The 24,171-nt window shown below is 40.5% G+C and overlaps 1 protein-coding gene across 1 annotated transcript in view; it reads right to left on the minus strand.

Annotated features, from left to right (window-relative positions):
* The window catches only part of lrrk2 (leucine-rich repeat kinase 2), a 140,690-nt gene that overhangs the window by 114,651 nt on the left and 1,868 nt on the right, over positions 1-24,171 (minus strand). Inside the window, exons 2-7 of the mRNA XM_060842940.1 lie at positions 10,117-10,251; positions 6,900-7,034; positions 6,427-6,558; positions 6,191-6,310; positions 5,172-5,281; positions 69-148 (exon numbers count right to left, since the gene is read on the minus strand). Coding sequence (XP_060698923.1) covers positions 69-148; positions 5,172-5,281; positions 6,191-6,310; positions 6,427-6,558; positions 6,900-7,034; positions 10,117-10,251 — 712 coding nt within the window. The remainder of the gene's footprint in view (positions 1-68; positions 149-5,171; positions 5,282-6,190; positions 6,311-6,426; positions 6,559-6,899; positions 7,035-10,116; positions 10,252-24,171) is intronic.

A 24,171-nucleotide genomic window follows, 5' to 3' on the forward strand; every position in this document is an offset into this window, starting at 1 on the left:
ATTTCAAAACATATTCAAAGTTATAAAAACACTGAAGCACATCTGAAAAAAAAGCTAAGTGTCAGTACCATGCTTCTTCATCTTCAAATTTTGTATGTAGATCATTCTGATACAGAAGTAGATTGTACAATGCCCAACAAGCTGCTTCCTGAAAGAAAAAGATTGCAAATCAAGTGATCATTTCCATGTTGATCTTTGTTCCATATGTTTTGCAGACTAGTATATTACACTTTCAATTCATCATAACCATATATTTTCCCTCCAACAAAACTGGCAGTTACATTATGATTTTCATGACGAGGACTGACGACTCTCTGAACCATCAATGTCAGGTGCATCTCCATTAATTTATTGTTGGAAACTTATAATAATGCCAATCTAATTTATCATTAATCATTTTCTTCTTAGCATTGTGTATAAAAACTTAATGTAAAGTTGGAAAATTAAATCACTGTTGTACAACATATAGGCTTGGGAACTGCAATTGACATAAACAAACCTTTCATTCACAGCTGCCATATCTGAGGTTACTTATTTTGCACTGCTTTTTGTAAATTATCCAATTTTCCATGTATATTCTTCATTGATATCATCTGAGAAATTCACATCTTAATGTTTAAATTTACATATGAAGGAATAATCAGAGTACATCAGTTTAGCATAACTATTCATGGTTATGTAGTGTAATTATGACATCAGAAGCAAGACTGAGCATTCACAATTGTAACTGATTGGTATTGAAATGCCAGCTTGACAAAGCAAAGGTTTATGAATGCCTTAAATTTCTGATGCATTGGCTGCAGAGGCTCCATAAGTACTATGGCATACACTTTGTATGGAAGGGAAAAGAGAATGTCGACAACAAGGGCTACACAAGCTCTTCTTTCAATTTCTTTGGGGACAAAGAAATTTTTTAACCCATTTTTTAAAAAAAAAATGCACTTGAGAAGAAACTTCAAAATTTAGAACCAATAATTAGTTAAATCAGTCAAATACTCCATATTTCCATTGTAATAAAAGGAATAGTAGTATAAAATGTACAGACATCAAAATTAACTTTACACGTTGCAATTTTCTTGAATCCGACAAATGATTTTGAATGAGCTAAAAATTCAGTAATTGGTTAAATAGACATTAACTCTTTAGTTGGATCATTGCAATGCTAATCAAGCTACAGCTTAATTACAATTTGCACCAGACCATTTTGATGGATTCATGGATAGGAAACCTTAAGCAGCAAAAAACTGAAATTACTTTTTCAAAGTAATAGTGAAACGGACACTGTGTGCTTTAAGGGGTGTATTAGACTAAATGCATGCCAAGGCAGCAACTTGATGCACTATTCTAAGTGGACATCTCGTTTAAAAGACTGATACAAAGAACAATCCTGATGCAAATACAACTCATAATTGTGAACAAATTAATAATTTTAAAATGGCATGTTGGTTTAAAATATCAGTTATCACCTTCAGAGGAATTGCTGGACTGTGAACTCAAATTTCATGTCTGCCTCAGAAATTAGAGATTAAGAATTACTATAAAACATAAAAGCCATGTGTGAAATCAAAAAGAGAGACAACCAAGTCTGAAAACTTTAAAAGACACAGTGCATAAGAGTTATCAGAGCCACAAACCATGCACAGAGTACAGATATGAAATCAAAAACAAGAAATGAGCATAGCAAAAACACAACAACCAATATCATAAGTTGAAGTGATCAATGAATGATATGAAGAAATCATAATGCATTGATATCATTGAACAGAAATTAGAACAAGTTGGACTTATTTCTCAGAAGAGGAGGAACATGAAAGCTGAACAATTAGTCAGAAGAGGAACACACTCACTGAAATAAGGAAGACTGTGGACCATTCTGAACCGCAGGATAAGATTGGAAACAGACAAGGAATAAAGCAGCACAGCCTGGCCCTGAGGTCTGACACTTTGGGTAAAATGGTTATAGAGTATATAAGACATGATTAATAAAAGAAAAATAAATGGAAGTGGAAGTTCTAATGTACAATTGGGAGAATGCATAATAGTGGCCCCTCAAAGGTCGACAAGGTGGCCTTTATGTGGAGCCACAGAAAATGGGGGAGATAGTAAACGAGTATTTTGCATCACTATTTACTGTGGAAAAGGATATGGAATATAAAGACTGTAGGAAAATAGACGGTGACACCTTGCAAAATGTCCATATTACAGAGAAGGAAGTACTGGATGTCTTGAAATGCATAAACGTGGATAAATCCCCAGAACCTGATCAGGTGTACCCTAGAACTCTGTGGGAAGCTAGAGAAGTGATTGTTGGGCCTCTTCCTGAGATATTTGTATCATCGATAGTCACAGGCGAGGTGCCAGAAGACTGGAGGTTGGCACTGTTTAAGAAGGGTAGTAAGAACAAGTCAGGGAACTGTAGACCAGTGAGCCCAACGTCAGTGGTGGGCAAGTTGTTGGAGGGAATCCTGAGAGACAGGATGTACATGTATTTGGAAAGGCAAGGACTGATTCAGGATAGTCAACATGGCTTTGTGCATTGGAAATCACGTCTTACAAACTTGATTGAGTTTTCTGAAGAAGTAACAAAGAGGATTGATGCAGGCAGAGCAATAGGAATGATCTATACAGACTTCAGTAAGGCATTCGACAAGGTTCCCCATGGGAGACTGATTTGCAAGGTTAGATCTCATGGAATACAGGGAGAACTAGCCATTTGGACATGGAATTGATTCAAAGGTAGAAGACAGAGGGTGGTGGTGGAGGATTGTTTTTCAGACTGGATGCCTGTGACCAACGAGTGCCACAAGGATTGGTGCTGGGTCCTCTACTTTTTGTCACCCACATAAATGATTTGGATGCAGCCATAAGAGGTACAGTTAGTAAGTTTGCAGATGACACCAAAATTGGAGGTGTAGTGGACAGTGAAGAAGGTTACTTCAGATTACAATAGGATCTTAACCAAATGGGCCAATGGGCAGAGAAGTGGCAGATGGAGTTTAATTCAAATAAATGCGAGGTGCTGCATTTTGGGAAAGCAAATCTTAGCAAGATTTGGACCTTACCATTTAAGTGTATTAGGGAGTGTTGCTGAACAAAGAGACCTTAGAGTGCGGTTCATAGCTTCTTGAAAGTGGAGTCGTAGGTAGATAGGATAGTGAAGAAGGTGTTTGGTATGCTTTCTTTTATTGGTCAGAATACTGAATACAGGAGTTGGGAGGTCATGTTGTGGCTGTACAGGACATTGGTTAGCCCACTGTTGGAATATTGCATGCAATTCTGGTCTCCTTCAAATCAGAAAGATGTTGTGAACCTTGAAAGAGTTCTGAAAAAATTTACAAAGATGTTGCCAGGGTTAGAGGATTTGAGCTATAGGGAGAGGATGAACAGGCTGGGGCTGTTTTCCCTGGAGCATTGGAGGCTGAGGGGTGACCTTATAGAGGTTTATAACATTATGAGGGGCATAGATAAGATAAATAGACAAAGTCTTATCCCTGGGGTTGGGGAGTCCAGAACTGGATGGCATAGGTTTAGGGTGAGAGGGAAAGATATAAAAGGGACTAAGGGGCAACTTTTTAATACAGAGGGTGGTACGTGTATGGAATGAGCTACCAGAGGATGTGGTGGAGGCTGGTACAATTGCAACAGTTAAATGGCATTTGGATGGGTATATGAATAGAAAGGGTTTGGAGGGATATGGGCCAGTGATGGCAGATGGGACTAGATTGGGTTGGGATATCTTGTCGGCAGGGACGGGTTGGATCGAAAGGTCTGTTTCTATGCTGTACATCTCTATGACTCTACGTAAATAAGAAGTTCTTGCACAAAGTTCCATGGATTCTGACTAAATAGAGTCAGATCCCAAACAAGCAACAAGAGAGCAAGTAAAGCAGATTGGGAGAAGACAAATGATGTTTCAGCATTGGTCTAGGTGTACATTGTAGATTACTGAGCTGGGATAGCCAAAGAAAATAAACAAGAGTACCTCAGTCTAAACTTTAAAGACAGAAAATACTAATTTCTCATCAAATGTATGGAATACAGGTGGGCTCTATCTGACGGTACATTTTCAAAGGGAAAATTAGCTGGATGATTTGCTCTAGCTTGTACATGGTGGAAGAAGTCTGTACAGAGCCTTGCAGCAGAAAACAGACTTAGCTTGGAAAGCTGTGGGAAGACAGTTGGGTATCTGCTGACAACCTGAACAAGGAGCAGCACTATCCATAAAGATGAATGTTCTTTCTAGCCAACTAAGCTATTAAAAGAATCTTACCTCAAATGATAACTGAATGATAACTAAGCATCGAAAGAAATTTAGAAGGACTATGGCATATTTTGGATTGCTCCTTAAGGAAGTGGTTAAAAATCACAACACTGGATTATAATCCAACAGGTTGATTTAGAAGCACTAGCTTTCGGAACACTGCTCCTTCATCAGGAAGTTGTGACGGAGCAGCGCTCTGAGAGCTAGTGCTTCCAAATGAACCTGTTGGACTATAACCTGGTGTTGCATGATTTTTTAACTTTGTATACCTCAGTCCAACACCAGCTCCTCCATACCTAACGGAAGTGAATGAACCTTCAGGCTTATTAAAATGTATAAAAGAATTTTAGGGGGCAGATAATTAAAAATTAAAACTTATTAAGGTATTTGTAAACTATTGCGTTAAGTTAGAAGTGTTTTCTTTGTTTAATTCTTTTCAATATATAAGCAAGTTTGTTTCTGTGGAAAATTTGCTTTTGCTTTGTAGCTTTGTTGCTTAATTGCTGAACATTCCAATTTCATTTTTAAATATTTACAAGATCATAAAAGGCTCAAAACCTCATTTCTAATGCACTTCTCAGCTGAATAACTACAAGCTCCTCCTACTGTTTTTCATAGCAACAACAAGATGGCATCCTTACTTTACAGACTGTACAGAGCATTTTTCAAACTGAGCCAATATGAAATTACAAAATTAACTCTGCTTCAATGATAAGAGAAATTTCTTCAGCAGATTTTCAATGCTTCAAGGGGATTTAAAACCTTCAGAAAAATCCAGGTCTATTTCACAGTCAAATTCAGCAAATCAAAATATTGATATTGGTTCATTTCCTAGCAGTTTAAAGTAACTTTTTTTTAAAATGATATAAAAGTTAAGCATTTCATGAAACTAAACAGTAATATCCCTCACCTGGACCTTTGCATTCCCTTTGAATGTTTCCAAAGCTCGACAGCAAGCCTCTGTCCAACACAGATCATCTTTTCTTTCTTCAAGGTGCTTGTTCACAAATATCGTTTCAGCTTCACAAAGGTACATTGAAGGTATTAGAATTTTCCTAGCTCTAAAGGGACACTATGATTGTAGCACTCAGAAATTGAAGTGTAATTTATTAATTGTGGTACACCAACAGGGAATGGCATAGTACATTGTGAAAAAGGAAAAAAGTGTCATGTTGTGCCAAAGCATCCATTTGAAGTAGCAACTGGACAAGAACAGATATGTTTAATGCCAGGAGAAAAAAAATACACCATGGAAAATTTCAAGAATCCACAGGTCAATCAGATTTTCCAAAACCAAAAAGTGCCTGATTTTTCTAGGTCAGACCCTCAACAGATTCTGAATTCTGCACCTAAAGTGTTAATTCAACTTTTCTTATTACAAGTGCTACCAACTATACAATGTATTTCCTGGTTTTGTTTTAATGCATCCAGTGGATTCAATATTTGGCTACTTAATTTTAGTTTATTCTGAAACAGTTGTTCTGCATCATATTTTTTGTTTATAATTCATTCTTGCAAACGGAATCACACTGCTTGATTAGACCCTCAACATTTCATGCTGAGAGTTTCAAGACAGCAGACTTCCTCTTTTCCATGGTCCCAAATGCAGCCATTCTACTAAAGCAAAAAGTGATGGCCTACTGTCACCTAATGAATCAACTGCTTTTTTTAAAAAAGAGAATTGAGTGAAAGTGCAGTGGGGAAAGCAACAAGGAAAATTTCCACAAAAGCTTTTTCGTGATTTCTAGAGATTGTTTCAAAAATCAGCTTTCTTTATTAACCTCTTGTGAGCAACTAATTGCTTTCAAAAGCTTATTGAAGACATTTTGGAATATAGGAAACCTTTCCTCCTGAGCTGTGACTGAAGTTTTGGTGAAGTCTAACAAATGACTATTTAAGTTTATTATTTTAATTTGAAATGTTGCTTACTTAAGAGTGCCAAACTGCTGAGAGCTGCAGCCTGCAGAGTACCATTCTGTGGATATTTCAGAACTGCATTAATGACAACTTCAGGTGCTCCGTGCAGTAATAAAATATTGTAAAAATTATCTGGAAAATAAAAATTAAGTTGCATTCATTTATTATCTCAAATTCTCTTCATTAACATGCTTTTCAATAAGTATAGCAAAATTGTAATGTAATGATGATAAAAGAATTAAGGTTACCAAGAGTAAACCTCTGTAGTAAACAGCAGCCAGTTTCATGAATTGCCTCATTGTCAGGAAATCTCTTCATTGCATCAGTTACTAGACTGTAGCATTTTTCATTTCCTGACATCAGAACTTCGACATTGTTTTCTGAAAATAAAATTCTATGAATAATTTTGCATGTAGCAATTTTCACTTCCCTCGTGCAAATATTTCAACATGCATCTTAAAGTAACTAGCCATCGATTTGTCAAATGGTCTCAAATATCACATTTCACAGCCAGGTCTATGAAGTTTAGCCCATGTTTTCTCATTTTACAACTGTTAGACATTAGTTGTGAAATAATAATCTCATGGCAGCTCAAAATAGCTTGTTTTACAAATGTAAAGCAGGAATATTGTTTACTCTTATATAATTACAACTTAAAAGATCACTTTACACACAACTTGGAACATGATTCTGAACAATTTTGATAAACAACTCAACTTACGTGGACTAGCCAAAGGAAGCAGAGCTCTCAAACCATGCAGTACCAGATCTTCATGTTCACTGAATTTTGTTATGGCTTCTAAAATTACCCAGTGATCTTTCTCTTCTACAAATTCAATCATCTGCTCATCTGGAACTTAAATCATAATCAAACATTACGAATAAGCATCAAAGATAAATAGAGAACAAAAGCCCATGAACTGTAAAAGGTGAATGGCTGTACTTCAACACAGTTGGGATCAATATCTTCACAAGGCGGTTAAATGATGCTGCAATGTGAGGCACCATTAAAGAAACAATGCACACAGAAATTGGAGAGACAAACAATATGAAAATAAATAGTTCAGAAGTAGTTGGTCAAGGATGAAATTTGAACTTGATTAAAAATGGGCCTGGAGTGCATGTGAAGGAAAACTGAGGATGGTAATCTACATAGACGAGTAGGCACATGATGTTATGATTTTGTGGCAATAGCAGAACCTTGATTCAAACAAGGGGAAGAGTGAGCACTTAATATTCCTAGCTACGTCGTATGCAGAAAAGACAGCAAAAGAACTAAAATTGGGAGGGCATGGCAGTATTAGTCAAAGATACTACTATGGCACCAAAAAGGGTTGAGGGTTCAAAAACAGAATCAATTTGCTCAGAATTACGGAATAGAAGAGGACCAATTATGTTGCAGGTTGCAGATTACAGATAATTAATCTCTGTATATGGGAAAAGAAGCTGAAGAGCAAATTTGCAGGTAAATAGATGTAGGTTTGTTCACTGAGCCGGAAGGAGAAAGTGAGCACTGCAGATGCTGAAGATCAGAGCTGAAAATGTGTTGCTGGAAAAGCGCAGCAGGTCAGGCAGCATTCAAAAAGCAGGAGAATCGACGTTTCGGGCATGAGCCCTTCTTCAGGAGGAAGAAGATTGCAGGTTAGGAAGGCAGTGCTGAGTTCAAGGGATTTGACTGAGACAAGGTGGGGAGGAGTGGAAATGAGGAAACTGGAGAAATCTAGGTTCATCCCTTGTGGTTGGAGGGTTCCTAGGCGGAAGATGAGGCGCTCTTCCTCCAGCCGTCGTGTTGCTATGGTCTGGTGATGGAGGAGTCCAAGGACCTGCATGTCCTTGGCAGAGTGGGAGGGGGATTTGAAGTGTTGAGCCACGGGGTGCTTGGGTTGGTTGGTCCGGGTGTCCCAGAGGTATTCCAAGAAACGTTCCGCAAGTAGGCGGCCTGTCTCCCCAATACAGAGGAGGCCACATCGGGTGCAGCGGATGCAGTAAATAATGTGTGTGGAGGTGCAGGTGAATTTGTGATGGATATGGAAGGATCCCTTGGAGCCTTGGAGGGAAGTAAGCGGGGAGGTGTGGGTGCAAGTTTTTGAATTTCTTGCGGTTGCAGGGGAAGTGCCGGGAATGAAGGTTGGGTTGGTGGGGGTTGTGGACCTGACAATGGAGTCACGGAGGGAGTGGTCTTTTCGGAATGCTGATAGGAGAGGGGAGGGAAATATATCTCTGGAGGTGGGGTCCGTTTGGAGGTGGCGGAAATGATGACGGATGATACAATGTATATGGAGGTTGGTGGGGTGGTAGGTGAGGATCAGTGGGGTTCTGTCCTGGTGGCGATTGGAGGGGAGGGGCTCAAGGGCAGAGGAGCGGGAAGTGGAGGAGATGCAGTGGAGGGCATCGTCGATCACATCTGGGGGGAAGTTGCGGTCTTTGAAGAAGGAGGCCATTTGGGTTGTACAGTATTGGAACTGGTCCTCCTGGGAGCAGATGTGGCAGAGACGAAGAAATTGGGAGTATGGGTAGGCATTTTTACAGAGGACAGGATGGAAGGAGGTGTAGTCTAGGTAGCTATGGGAGTTGGTCGGTTTGTAGTAAATGTCCATGTTGATTCGGTCGCCCGAGATAGAAATGGAAAGGTCTAGGAAGGGGAGGGAGGAGTCTGAGACGGTCCAGGTAAATTTGAGGTCGAGGTGGAAGGTGTTGGTAAAGTGGATGAACTGTTCAATCTCCTCATGGGAGCACGAGGCAGCGCCAATACAGTCATCGATGTAGCAGAGGAAAAAGGTGGGGGGTGGTGCCAGTGTAGCTGCGGAAGATGGACTGTTCCACATATCCTACGAAGATGCAGGCATAGCTGGGGCCCATGCGGGTGCCCATGGCTACTCCTTTGGTTTGGAGCTGGAAAGTTTGTTTTCAGTCGTTTTGTCACCACACGAGGTAACATCATCAATGAGCCTCCGGATGAAGCATTGGTGGCATGGCCCACTTTCTATTTATGTGTTTAGGTTTTGTTGGTTTAGTGATGTAATTTCCTGTGGTGATGTCATTTCCGGCTCTTTTTCTTATGGGTGGTAAATGGGATCTAAGACAATGTGTTTGTTGATAGATTTCAGGTTGAAATGCCAAGCTTCTAGGAATTCTAGTGCGTGTTTCTGTTTGACTTGTCCGAGGATGGATGTGTTGTTTGAGTCAAAGTGGTGTCCCTCCTCATCTGTATGCAAGGCTACTAATGAGAGTGGGTTATGTCTTTTTGTGGCTAGTTGATGTTCATGTTTCCTGGTGGCTAGTTTTCTGCCTGTTTGTCCATTGTAGTGTTTATTACAGTTCTTGCAAGTAATTTGTAAATGACATTAGTCTTTTGCAACAAGCAAGCAAGATCCCATTTACCACCCCTTAAAAAAAAAACAAAAAATGCGTCACCACAATGAAATGACATCACCACCCAAGGAAACCTAAAACATTAATAGAAGGCGAGCCATGCTACCAGTGCTTCATTCGGAGACTCACTGATGATGTTAGCTAGTATGTGATGAAATAACCTTCCAGCTCAGCGAGCAAACCTACATCCAGAGCCTCAACTGCAGCTACAAATCTTCTCAAAACTTGCTTGCAGGTAAATTGCAGACATATGCAAGATCTGTAAATCAGCTTTGTTGGGATATTCTTGTATATATTGTTTGTTTAAAAAATATACAAAAAGCAAAAGGTATGCAAAATCTTACCTGCATGCAAGAAAACTTACTTTACCTGCATGTTTCTTTTTGTAAATTGCTTTCAGATACTACATAAAATGTAAAATCATTTCTAAGGAGATGTAAAATTGTTCAACTCACACATCTCTTGAAAAGTAACCACAATACAAGAATTACAACCCTTTTGATACAACTCTCCTCAAAAAACCTGATATTTCAAGGAGCTCTGGAGCAAAAATTCTACAGAATTACCTTTTCCTAAAAGTGCACTCAATACTTGACACCCATATATCTGAATTCCACAATGGTCAGCAAGTCTCTTCATTCCATCAAGAACCAAAGAAAATACATCCATTTCATCATCTCGAAGCAGTAATGAAATTTCATCTGCAATATGATTTCAAAAGCATAATTTTCTTCAAAGATATCGCACAGAATTTAATTGCCAACACTGCACCAATGCAAGAAATAAAATACATAATAGTTAGAAAGATTAAATATTCATTTTCCTTTTTACCTACTGACTAAAATGACTGATGCATAAAGGATTCATTGTGAAGTAAACAAACGGTGCAAAGCATGGCTTTCTTTAGAAAAAAAATTCACAAATTCTACATGTATTAATGAACGTTGAAAGTCTACACAACTACATTTGTCTTCATCTAACAAGGTCCAAGCTAACCTGCTGATCAAACAGCACAATCTGTTGTTTCAGATTTTACCTCCACAAAAACTTTGTATACAAGTTATATTGCTGAAGCAAATAATGAGCTTTTTTCCCCCCCAATGTCCACATATGCCACTATAAGCTATTATTAAAAAGGTAAAGTAGCTCGTGGTAATCCAATCCACACACATTACATTTTAAACTCACTTTTAACTCAATATTGCAGGGAAAATATTTTCTCATTTTTATCAAGGCAAATGATAATTAAAGACCAAAACTACATGATTGAAAACAGAGGCCTTTCTAACACAGTTCTTAAAAAATTGCAGTACAGACAATAGACATCTAATTTAACAGGACAGAACATAAACAATAAACATCTAATTTAACAGGACAGAACATAATGACTAACTAGATTAACAGTCTTCTGAATTCCACAAATGACGCCTGTATTGTTCTATATATAATGCATTTTTAAAAACAAACACAAGGAAGGCAGTACTTTTTATTTGGTCTAATTCTGAGCTGGTGGGAATTACAACATGCTCATATACTTGATGGACAATGAAAGATTAATAATGGGGACACAATCACAAGTTGCTAATTTGTGGATCTGAAGTTGAGAAAAATCCAGCAATCATGGCTCAATAAGTTTACAAGTCAGGTTTGTGACTGGTCAGAACTTCACCTACTTTGATTTTTGCTTAGTTCAATTTTTCTGATCAATTATGTTAAAAACGTTAATCTCGCATTCTTACTTAGCATGATCAACAAACATTGCTTACAGAACCTCGAAATGTTGAAATTTATATAGTAAACCAATTTAAATTTTCAAGCTTAGCTAATAATTCTGGCTATTTCAGTTAGTATGGTCAAAGGCAGCTAAGTAAATTGAGATTTAGATCACCCATGATCTAGTTGAATGGCAGCATAGTTTCAAGGACAGCCCTGCTTACTTCTGTTCTCATGAATTGCCTTAAGGTTTGCTAATTAGAAATGAACTCATTAGATATCATATTTGCTCTTAAAAAAATGTCATCTGGTAATTACATAGATTTGATAGAAAACACTTGTGCTTTGACAAGTACATTGTGTCAGACAAAAACAGATTCTGATTTCTTAAAATGACTGATATACTTTACAGTGAGCAATGAATCTAAGTACAGATATCAAACACCCAACTCAAGAACAAATCTGCACAGCATTTAAATTATTAATCTAACTCTCAGACAAATCAAAATCTGCAAATCATACCAGTGTATCTGCCTGACAGCTATGTAGAATTTTCACTATATTTTCCTGCAACAATTGCCATCCCAATTATATGAGAAGTACATTGGTATAAAATCAGATAATGCACTAAAGGCTCCTATTACATTATTTTTTCATGTATGGATTCTATCTCAATTAGAAAATGTTTTCAAAAATTAACTAGAACTACTGTACCTGATTGAACTAGGATTGTTAACACCTTAAGGCCCAGCAGCAATATGGTGGGATGATATTTGTAAATCAACAACAATTTCAGGATCTGTCTAAAATATGAAGAGGAAGAAAAGTGGTCAAATATTGCAGAAAACATCATTTTAAAACTTTTATTTCAATATAAAATGGTTTCTGATATTACTGGTAATTTGTTCTTAAATTGCAACTGTCATCAAGGTCCCTCATGTCCTGATAGAAAAATAGCCCTGACAAACATGATACAATAGTTAACCAAATAAAAACCAAGAAAGTCTTGTTAAGGTAGTTGACCTTAGTTAAATAAGTTTAGCACTACAAATTTCAACAACCACTATGGTGGGAAGATACAAAAATCAGGATGCCAATTCCAGAAGCTGCTGCTAAAAATCTGATAAACTTCAAGAAATAGAAGCAAAGCAATGCAAATGCTGGACATTTGAAATAAAAACAAAAAGGTTCCAAAGAAGCTCAGCAGGTCTGGCAGCATCTGTGGGGAGAGGAACAGAGTGCATGTTTCATGTCTAATATGACTCTTCTTCAGAACAGTCTTAAGGTGGACCAAGTTGCTTGGTTACATCACTTTCTCAATGATAATTTGATCAGTTTTGAAGTGGGAATTGTTTTTATTCCATTCAAATTTACTGATTGAAACAAACTTGGTTGTGACTTGCTCTTCAAAAGAATAGCATAATGACATTCATCACCCAAGTTCATACAAGATTAATCATTATATTGGAGGCCCACAAGAGAACTTTGCACCATATCCCATCAAAGTCAGCATATTCAGGAATGCAGGGAAGAGATGTATTAGGAAAGAATAATACATAATGTGATTCTTAAGCAAATAGTAATGGTGATCATGATCATGTAAACGCACACAGACAAGAAGATGTAATCAGCTCAATCTACAGCACTAATTGCAACCTTGTTTGAAAGAAATTAAAGAGCATTAAGTGCTTTTTATAAAAACTGGTGAAAGCAATGAATGGAAATAAGTATCTGTAAGCACATGCATAAAAGAACAGAAAACTATTCATTACATATTTACGCAAAGGGGGAAAGAGTTACTTAAATCAAGAAGAATTGAAAAAAAGACAATAAAAACAGTAAATTATCAAGAAGCATGAAAGCATATTGTAAATACTTCTCAAGGTGTATAAAAAGGAAGAGATTGAGGAAGGTCACTGTAGATGCACTGGAGATAGAGACAGGTAAAATTTAATGGGAAGGAGGAAACAGCAGGAACATTAAAGCAAATACTTGTATCTATCATCATGTGGAATATAAAAAGCAACAATAGTTAGGAACTTGGAAGAAAAATAGGACCAAGTGGTAATAAATCCACCACTCTTGATGATCAACAATCTGGTAATTGTTTATTCATTAGAGAACAGACAGCAAGAATAAACCAAATTTTTGCGGATTGGCAGTCACAAGGATTAGATCTTTGGCTTCATCTATTTACAAAGACTTTGATGAGTTCACAGATTATAGTGTCTCAAAGTCTGTCAACAATACAGACTTTTGATGCATCCCTAAGAATGAGCCAGTCATACTGTAGCAACACAACACAAGGTTTTACCAGATAGAATTAAGTTGCAGAATGGTAAAGACAAGCTTGCGCGAGTAGGCAAAAATCTTGCAGATGAAATATAATGTGAAGTTGCTGACTATCAGGAAAAGTAAACAAGTATTAAATTTGAAAGAAGAAGAGACTGAGCATGGAAGTAAAGGGACAGTGGCAGCAGGGATACAAAGTTGGCTTAGCAACAGAGAACAGACTGTAATGGTAGCAGTTGTTTCTGGACTGCAGAAAGCCATAAAATGGCATTCCATAGGAGTCAATACAAGGACTATCACCACATATGCACACACATAGTGACACAGATTTGGGTGTGTAGCTCACAATTTCCAAATTTTCAGATGAAATTAAACTTGGAAGCGTTGCAAACTGCGACAAGCTTAATGATAAACATCAAGAGTGCAGACACGTGGTGAATTTTAATACAGGCAAGCGAGAAGTGTTATATTTTGGTGGGAGGAATGAGAAGAGGCAAAATAAATTACTGGGTATAATTCTCATGATGGTGCAGAAATCAAGAGATTGATGCCTAAATGTGCACATTGAAATAGTGTTTAAAAAGAGACAAAGGAGCCTAGTCTTAATAAATAGAGGAATCTGGCTGAGGAATATGGGAACAAATGTTATTGTTTTGTTCAAAAAAGGGAATAGGGATAATCTTGGGAATTAGAGGCCTGTCAGTCTGTGATAGGCAAATTATTGGAGAAGATTCTGGGAGACAGGAATTATGATTACTTGGAAAACTTGATTAGAGGTAGTCAGCATTGCTTTGTGAGGGGCAGATTAGGCCTCACACACCTTATTGAATTATTTGAGGATGTGACAAAACACATTGATGAAAATGGAACAGTGGATGTGGTGTACATGGATTTTAGCAAGCATTTGATTAGATTCCCTAGTGTAGGCATGGGATTAAAAAAGTAAGGAGGCATGGGATACAGGGAAATTTGGTAGTCTGGATACAGAATTGTTTGGCCCATAGAAGACAGAGGTTGGCAATAGATAGAAAGTATTCAGCATGGAGCTCAGTGACCAGTGTTGTTGTGCAGCAATCTGTTCTGGGACCTCTGCTCTTTGTGATTTTTATAAATGACATGGATGAGGAAGTGGAAGGATGAGTAGTAAGTTTGCCATTGAAACGAAGCTTGGTGGAGTGGTGGATATTGTGGAGGGCTATTGTAGGTTGCAACAGGACATTGATAGGATGCAGAACTGAGCTGATAAGTAGTAGATGGAGTTCAACCTGGAAAAGTTTGAAGTAATCCATTTTGGAAGGTAGAATTTGAATACGGAGGAACCTTGATTATCTGAATGCTAATTATCCGAAAATCAGATTATCCAAAGGAGACCTCAAGGCCCCAGTGGAAACATTACATCAAAGACGTGTTTCCGGCAGCAATTGCCTCTTTTGTTTACAGTGATTAAACAGGCACCATCTCCAAATGACTGACTGCCCGTCCTCTCTCTCTCCACACACTTTCCCTGGAGTTCTACACAGGGGTTTACCCTAAACCAACACCCCCCCTGCTTCCCCACATCTCTCCAAAATTGTCATGCACAGGGCAAAGGTGGAACCTGTCAAAACGTTGCAGTAAAAAGTTGTGTGTATGAGCGCGCGTGTGCGCACACCTTTTGGAGACTTACCCCACAAAGGCAACTGCAGCAGTCTTGATGTTGATGTACAGTCTGACTGCCCCGGAGAGGGGCTGGAGTGAAGGGGTTTGGAGGGGCGGGCAGGGCAGTTTTTGATGGGGTTGGCAGCAGAGGATGTTGGTTGGAGGTGTTGGACAGGGTTCGGGGGTGTTGCATGGGAATGGGGGTTGTTGGATGGGGTTGGGGGCGGGGGTGTTGGACACGGTTGAGGGTGGATGGGTGTTGGACAGGTTGGGGCGGATGGGTGTTGGACAGGTTGGGGCGGGGGTGTTGTGGGCAGTGCTGGATGGAGTTGGAGGCAGGGGCTGGTGGAGGCGATGTTGGATGGGGTTGGGGCAGGGGGTGTTGGGGCGTAGTGTTGGATGGGGTTGGGGGCGGGGGGGTGTTGGGGGTGAGTGCTGGTTGGGGGCGGAGAGTGTTGCGGGGCAGTGTTGGATGGGGTTGGGGCGGGTGGTGTTGTGGGACGAAGTTAGGGGCAGGGGGTGTTGAGGGAGAGTGTTGGACAGGGTCAGGGGCGGTGGGGTGGTGGGGGCAGTGTTGGATGGGGTCAGGGCAGGGGGTATTGGGATGTGGCATGAGACGGGGTTGGGGTGGGTGGTGTTGGGGGATGAGGTTGGGGCGGGGGGGCTGTTGGAGGGCGAGTGTTGGGGGCAGTGGAGCGCTGTTGGACAGGGTTTGGGTGGGGTTCTGGGGGCAGACGGAGGCAGTGTTGGGGGCAGGGTCTTGCGCGCTGTGTGCTGCTGCAGTCGCCTGAAAGGGGTACAGACTTTAAAATCTCCGAGCCCTAGAGGAAAGGCATTTAATCGAGTAACCGAATAATCGATTATCTGAATAGTGCCTGCCCATCACTTTCGTATAATCAAGGTTCCCCTGTACAGATCACAGGGTTGAAGGCAAAATTCTTGGCAGTGTGGAAAAACAGAGGGATCTTAGGGTCTACGTCCATAGATCCCTCAACGTTGCCACCCAAGTTGATAGGATTGTTAAGAAGGCGTATGGCGTGTTGGCTTTCATTAGCAGGGGGATTGAATTTAAGAGCCGCAAGGTTATCCTGCAGCACTACAGAGCCCTGGTTAGACCACACTTGGAATTTTGTGTTCAGTTCTGGTCACCTCATTAGAGGAAGGATGTGGAAGATTTAGACAGGGTGCAGAGGAGATTTACCAGGATGCTGCCTGGACTAGAGGGCATGTCTTATGAATAAAGGTTGAGGGAGCTAATGTTTTTCTTATTGGAGTGAAGAAGGGCGAGAGACTACGATAGAGGTGTACAAGACGATGAGAGATGACTGGATAGTCAGAGACTTTTCCCCAGGGCAGAAAACGTTATCACAAGGGGACATAATTTTAAGGTGACTAGAGGAAGGTTTAGGGGAGATGTCAGAGTTCTTTACACAGAGAGGGGTTGATGCATGGAATATACTGTCAGCAGTGGTATTAGTGTAAGATATCTTACACTAATACCACTGCTGACAGTATATTCCATGCATCAACCCCTCTCTGTGTTCAATTCAAGACACCTTACTTTAGAAGAGACGAAAGGCTTTGTAGAAGATACAAAAACATAGAAACATATAAAATAGGTTATGATTTGGAGATGCCGGCATTGGACTAGGGTGTACAAAGTTAAAAATCACACAACACCAGGTTATAGTCCAACAAGTCGAATTGGAAGCACACTAGCTTTTAGAGTGAGGTTCCTTCATCAGGTGGTAGTGGAGGGCTCAATCCTAACACACAGAATTTATAGCAAAAATTTACAGTGTGATGTAACTGAAATTATACATTGAAAAATTGATTGTCTGTTAAATGTGACATATGAACCTTGGGTTCATGTCACATTACAGGTGACCACCATTGCACTATACACACACACACAGATACTCCTACACACACACACATACACACACTCACACACATGGACACACAGACGTGCACACTGACACGCAGACACACCCTTACAGACACACACACACTCACACATGCACCCCCTCACAGACTTAAGCCACTCTGCACTCACTACACACACACACACATACACTTTCTCACACTCACAATCTCCAACCCAGACAGACAGACAGACAGACACACACACACACACACATTTTGTGGTTGAATTTGTACTTGCAGGGTTACATTGTCCTTTGCTCAAAAACTGCATGCATTCATGTAGAACTCTGAGCTCAAAAACTGCATGAATTTATGTAAAACTCTGTTGTCTCACTTTTTAGATTAGAATCAATCTAAACATCATGGCATAGACAGAGAACACAGGGGGCCAACACCTTCAACATATTGTCTAGCTATCACCATTGTTAACAGCTAACCCAAGAATGCAACGTTTTTATAAAAAAGGTTTTGTGATTTACACATGAAAGAAGTGAAAATATCACTGTATTCTAACAGATGAAAGGCTTAACAGACTATCAATTTTTCAATGAGTAACATCAATTACATTACACTGTAAATTTTTGCTATAAATTCTGTGTGTTAGGATTGAGCCCTCCACTACCAACTGATGAAGGAGCATTGCTCCGAAAGCTGGTGTGCTTCCAATTAAACCTGTTGGACTACAACCTGGTGTTGTGTGATTTTTAACTTTATAAAATATGTGTATGAGTAGGACCTTCAGATCTTTGAGCCTACACCACCATTCAATATGATCATGGCTTGTCATGCTATCCCTGTATCCCATTCCCGCTTTGTCTCCAATACTCCTTGATCCCTTTAGGCCCAAGAGCCATGTGCAGCTCCTCTTGCATATATCTAATGAACTGGCCCCAACTGCTTCCTGTGGGAGAGAATTGCATTGGGTTGCAACGATGAATGAAAAAAATCTTCCACATCTCATTCCTGAATGGTTTATTCCTTATTCTTAGACTGTGACAGCTAGTTCTGGACTTCCTCAACATCAGGAACATTCTTACACCATTCTAGTCTGATCCAGTCTCATTAGGATTTTTTAAGAATGAGATTCTCCCCTCATTCTTCTAAATTCAGGCAAGTACAAGCCCAGTTGATCCAGTTTTTCCTTATACGTCAGTCCTCCCAACCAGGAAATCAGTCTGGGAAACTTTTGCTGAACTCCCTCAATAGTACGATGTCCTTCCTCAGACTAGGAGACCAAAACTGCACACAATACTCAAGATATGGCCTCACCGAGGTCCTGTATTACTGCAGCAAGACATCCTTACTCTGATACTCAAAGCCTCTTGCTATGAAGCCCAGCATATCATTAGCTTTCTTCACTGCCTGCTGCATCTGCATGCCAACCTTCAGCGACTGTTCCAATTTGACACCCATGTCTTGTTGCACCTCACATTTTCCTAGACTGCCACCACTCAGATAATAATCTGCTTGCCTGTTTTTTGCAACCAAAGTGGATAGCTTCACATTTATTCATATTATACTGCATTTGCCAAGTATTTGCCGACTCAGACAGTCTGTCCAAGTCACCCTTCAGCCTCTTAGCATCTTCCAACCAGCACACACTGCCACCCAGCTTATCATCACCTACAACTTTGGAGATATTGCATTCAATTCCTTCGACCAAATCAATAACTTGCATGTCCTTGGCAGAAACCATTCATCAGGAATGTGGATTAGGAGGGAGCAGAAACGGGACTGAGAGATAAATAGAAAGGGAGGTTGGACTAGGGGAAGGTAGTAGGTAGATGTAGATGGAGTGTGCTTGTGACAAACTCAAGCAGAGGGTGGTCGATTTCACTAGTACCTCATCTTCTGGCTCAGGACTCTCCAACCAGATGGCATCTATGCCAATTTCGCCAATTTCCTCATCTCCCTTCCCCACACCTCTTCCCAGATCCAACATCCCCCAACTCAGCACCATCCTCTTGAACTGTCCCACCTGTCCATTTTCCTTCCCATCTATTCATTTCACCCTCCTCTCCAACTTGTCACCATCACCCTCCACCTGCATCTACCTATCGCCTTCCAGGCTACCTTTCCCCCAGTTCCCTCCTGTTTAACTCTCAGTCCCCTTCTCCCCACACTCCTGATGAAGGGCTTAGGTCTCAAACGTCAACTCTCCTGCTCCTTGAATGCTGCCTGACCTGCTGTGTTTCTCCAGCAGCACACTTATCAACTCTGATCTCCAGCATCTGCAGTCCTTACTTTCTCCTAACGATATCAGGTGAACTGGCCTATAATTCCCCATTTCTCTCTTCCTTTTTTAAAGAGTGGGGTTACATTAGCAACCATCCAGTCCAATGGAACATGTCCAGAATCTACATGATGCAGAAAATGATCACTAATACATCTGCTATTTTTAGGGTCATTTCTTAAGTACTCTTGGATGCGAGAATCAGGCCCCATAGACCTATCAGACTTTCATAAGACAGAGGAGCAGCAATTAGGCCATTCAGCCCTCCACCATTCTATTAAGACTGACAGGTTTCTCAATCCCATTCTCTGGCTTTCTCCTCATAACCCTTGTTTCCCTTGATACTCAACAACTTATCTATCTCAGTGTCAAGTATGCTCAATGACTTGGCCGCCACGGTCTTCTGTGGCAATGAATTCCATAGATTCACCATGCTCTGGCTGAACAAGTTTCTCCATATCTCCGTTCAAAAAGGTCTTCCCTTTACTCAGGCTATGCCCTCATGACCTAGTCTCTCCTACCTATGGAAACATCTTCCCAAAATCTACTCTGCTGAGGCCATTCAGTATTCTGTATCTTTCAACTAGATTCCCTTTCATCCTTCTAAACTCCATCAAGTATAAACAGAGTCCTCAAACATTGCTCATATATTAAGCTTTTCATTCTGGGACCATTCTCACAAACCTCCTGTGAACACACTCTACAGCCAGTACCTCCTTCCTGAGATATAGGGCCCAAAACTCTGTACAATACTCCAAATGTGGTCTGACCAGACCCTTATAGATCAACTAGGTAAAAACAAGGACTGCAGATGTGGAAACCAGATTCAAGATTACAATGGTGCTGGAAAAGCACAGCAGTTCAGGCAGCAATCCGAGGAGCAGGAAAATCGACGTTTCGGGCAAATGCCATTAATTAGGAATAGAGGCAGAGTGCCTGCAGGCAGGCACTCTGCCTCTATTCCTGATGAAGGGCTTTTGCCCAAAACATCAATTTTCCTGCTCCTCAGATGCTGCATGAACTGCTGTGCTTTTCCAGCACCACTGTAATCCAGACCCTTATTGAGCCTCAGAAGTACATTCCTGCTTTTATATTCAAATCATTTCAAAATATATGCCATCATTGCATCTGCCTTCCTAACTACTGACTCAACCTGTAAGTTTACTTTGAGAGAAATCCTGGTCGAGAACTCCGAAGTGTCTTTGCATTTCAGATTTCTGAATTTTCTCCACATTTAGAAAATAGTCCATGCTTCTATTCTTTTGACCAAAATGCGTGCTCTCATGCTTTCCCATGATGTACTCCATCTGCCACTTCTTTGGCCCCTCTTCTAACCTGTACAAATTCTTCTGCAGCTTCCCCCTCCACCAATGCTTCCTGTCCCTCTACCTATCCTTGTAATGTCTGCAAACTTAGCCAGAATGCCCTCAGTTCCTTCATCTAGATCATTAATGTTTAAAGTGAAAAGTTCATACAACACTGAGCCTTGCAGAACACCATGTCACCCGAGAAGGACCCTTCTATCCCATTCTCTGTTTCTTGCCAGATAGCAGAACTTCTATGCTGAAAATGTGTTGCTGGTCAAAGCACAGCAGGCCAGGCAGCATCTCAGGAATAGGGAATTCGACGTTTCGAGCATAAGCCCTTCATCTCGATTCCTGATGAAGGGCTTATGCTCGAAACGTCGAATTCTCTATTCCTGAGATGCTGCCTGGCCTGCTGTGCTTTGACCAGCAACACATTTTCAGCTGTGATCTCCAGCATCTGCAGACCTCATTTTTTACTAGCAGAACTTCTATCCATACTAGCAATTTGCCTCTGACACCATGGGCCCTTCTCTTACTCAGCAGCACCCTGTGCAGGGAAACCTGTCAAAGGCTTTCTTGAAGTCCAGGTAGATAACTTCCATTGGCTCTCTTTCGTCTAATTTGCTCTTTACTTCGAGCAGATTTGTCAGGAATGGCCTCCCCTTGATGAAACCATACTAATTTTGCCCTATTTTACCATATGCTTACAAGTATTCAGAAATCTCGTCCTTCAAAATGGATTTTAGAATCTTACCAGAGGTTAGGCTAATCAGTCTGTAGTTTTCCATTTTTTGCCTTATTCCATTTTTAAATAGGGGTGTCACATTAGCGTTTTCCAGTCTTCTGGGACCCTTCTAGATTCTAGCAATTCCTGAAGGATCAGCACTAATGCCTCCACTATCCCTTCATGTATCTCCTTTAGAACTCTGGGGTGAAGTCCATCTGGACCAACTGACTTATCCACCTTCAGGCCATTCAGGTTTTCTAGTATCTTCTTCTTGGGGATGGCCACCATAGTCAGCTCTGCACCTCGCTCTCTTGAATTTTTTTGATATTACTTGCGTCTTCCACCATGAAGATTGATGCAAAGCAATTATTCAGTTTCTCAGCCATTTCCTTGTTCCCCACTACAATTTTTCCAGCATCATTTTCCAATGGCCCAATGTTCACTTCTGCCTCTCTTTGTCCTTTATATATCTAAAGAAACTCTTACAGTATTCCTTCATATTACTGGCTGGCTTACCCTCATATTTAATCTTCACCTTCCATATTTCTTTTTTGTTGATCTTTGTAAACTTCCCAATCCTCTGGTTTCCCTCTGCCCTTTGCCACATAATTTACTTTCTCTCTTGCTTTTATCCTCATCCTCCCTGCTTCTTTGTCTTTGGGAAGAAGCTCTGCTGTACCTTCTGAATTACTCCCAGAAACTCCTGCCATTGTCTTTCCTGCTAGGTGCCTCTCCCAGTCAATTCTACCCATCTCCATCCTCATACCTCTATAGTTGCCTTTATTCAACTGTAATACTGTTCCCTCTGATTCCACCTTCTCCCTTTCAAATTGCAGAGTAAATTCAATCTTATGATGATCACTGCCTCCTAAGTGTTCCTTCACCTGAAGTTCCCTTATCAAGTCTGCCTCATTGCACAACGTTAAATCTAGAATTGCCTGTTCCCTAGTGGGTTCCACCACAAGCTGTGCCAAAAAGCCATCCCGTAGACAGTCCACAAATTATTTTTCTTGTAATCCACGACCAACCTGATTTTCCCAGTCCACATGCATATTGAAATTCCCCCACGATCACCTTTCCTACACATCTCTTCTGTCTCCTGGTATATCTTGCACCCCAGCTCCTGTCTACTACTTGTGTATAACTCCAACTAAGATTTTTTTTTACCATTGCGGTTCCTCAATTCTACCCACACAGATTCTACACTATCTGACCCTCTTTTGTTTCTTACCATTGATTTAATTTCATTTCTTACTAATAAGGCAACCCCACCCCCCCTCTGGCCACCTGCCATCCTCAAATATTCAGCTCCCAAGTCCAGTCCCCTTGCAACCACATCTGTGATGCCCACCGCATCATACCTGCCAATTTCGATGTGCGCCACAAGTTAACTTACCTTTTTCCTTATCTCGCATGCATTCACATATAACACTTTCCTGGATTAACTGTCTTTCTTCTCACTGGTATTCGTTTGTCCAGAGTGCTTGAAGTTTGATTGTTCCCTTTCCATACACTGTTCTATTTGTGTCTGTGCTGGAGATTTTAATAACCTCTCCTGAGTTCTGCACTCTTACTTCCATCTTTAATTCAGGTTTTCTAAATTCCTCTTTAAGTGAACTCTTCCCCCCCATTTAGTTTAAAGCCCTGTCTACAGCCCGAGGTATGTGTTTCGCTAGGACTCTGGTTCCAGCACAGTTCAGATGAAGATCATTCCATCGGAACAGGTCTGTTCTTCCCCAGTGCTGGTGCCAATGTCCCATGAATTCAAACCCATTTCTCCCAAACCAATCTTTCAGCTATTCATTTACCTGCTTAATTTTGTTGACCCTGTGCCAATTAGACTGTGGCTCAGGTAGTAATTGAGAGATTATTACCTTTTTGATTCTGCTTTGTAATTCAGCTCCTACATGTTCATACTCCCTTAGTTTTATCTATGTCATTGAGACCTACATGGACCACGACCACTGAATCTTTACCCTCCCACTCCAGGTTCCTCTGCAGTCTCGATGAGATATCCTGAACCAGAGCACTAGGCAGGCAACACAACCTTTGGGACTCTCGATCCTGGTCACAGAGAACAGTGTCTATGCCTTTAACTATACTATCCCCAATTACAACAATTCAAGAAACATGCAGTGAACCTTTGTTGTTCTCCCTCCAGGGAAATATATCCTTCCTTCACACTTCACACAATACATCCCAAAATTCACACAATATTTCAGGTGTGGCCTCACCAGTCTCCTTTTTTACTGTGGGAAATCTTTATGTCTATATTCTTCGCTTCTCTCCCCCTATTTGAATTGCTCCCTGCACCATGGTGCTGTGGTTAGTAAGCTCATCCTTCCTGCAGTTCTTGTCCACATAGGGAGCGAATCTCTTGAACTTGTTGGACAAGGACAGGGGCTAAGGGCTTCTGCAACTCTCCCTCCTGGATCCATCTACATGCCTCACTCACAGCTACACCCTCCTGTCCTTGACCACTGGCCAAATTATAGTTAGTTAATCTGAAGGTGTGACTGTCTCCTGAAACACAACATGCAGGTAACTCTCCCCCTCCCTGATGTGTTGCAATGTTTCAATCTCAGCCTCCAGCTCATTGATTCTGAGCCAGAGTTCTTCCAGCAACCAATATTTACCGCAGACATGGTCACTGGGAACCACAACAGCTACCACATCATGCAGAAACAACACATCACCCAATCTTCCATCCTTATTTTATTTAATTACATTTGAAATTTGATTTTTTTAAATTTTTAACTGTTTTTGTATCTCTGCTTATGCAAGT

This window comes from Hemiscyllium ocellatum, chromosome 23 (genome assembly GCF_020745735.1).
Source record: "Hemiscyllium ocellatum isolate sHemOce1 chromosome 23, sHemOce1.pat.X.cur, whole genome shotgun sequence".
Classification (NCBI taxonomy): Eukaryota; Metazoa; Chordata; class Chondrichthyes; order Orectolobiformes; family Hemiscylliidae; genus Hemiscyllium; species Hemiscyllium ocellatum.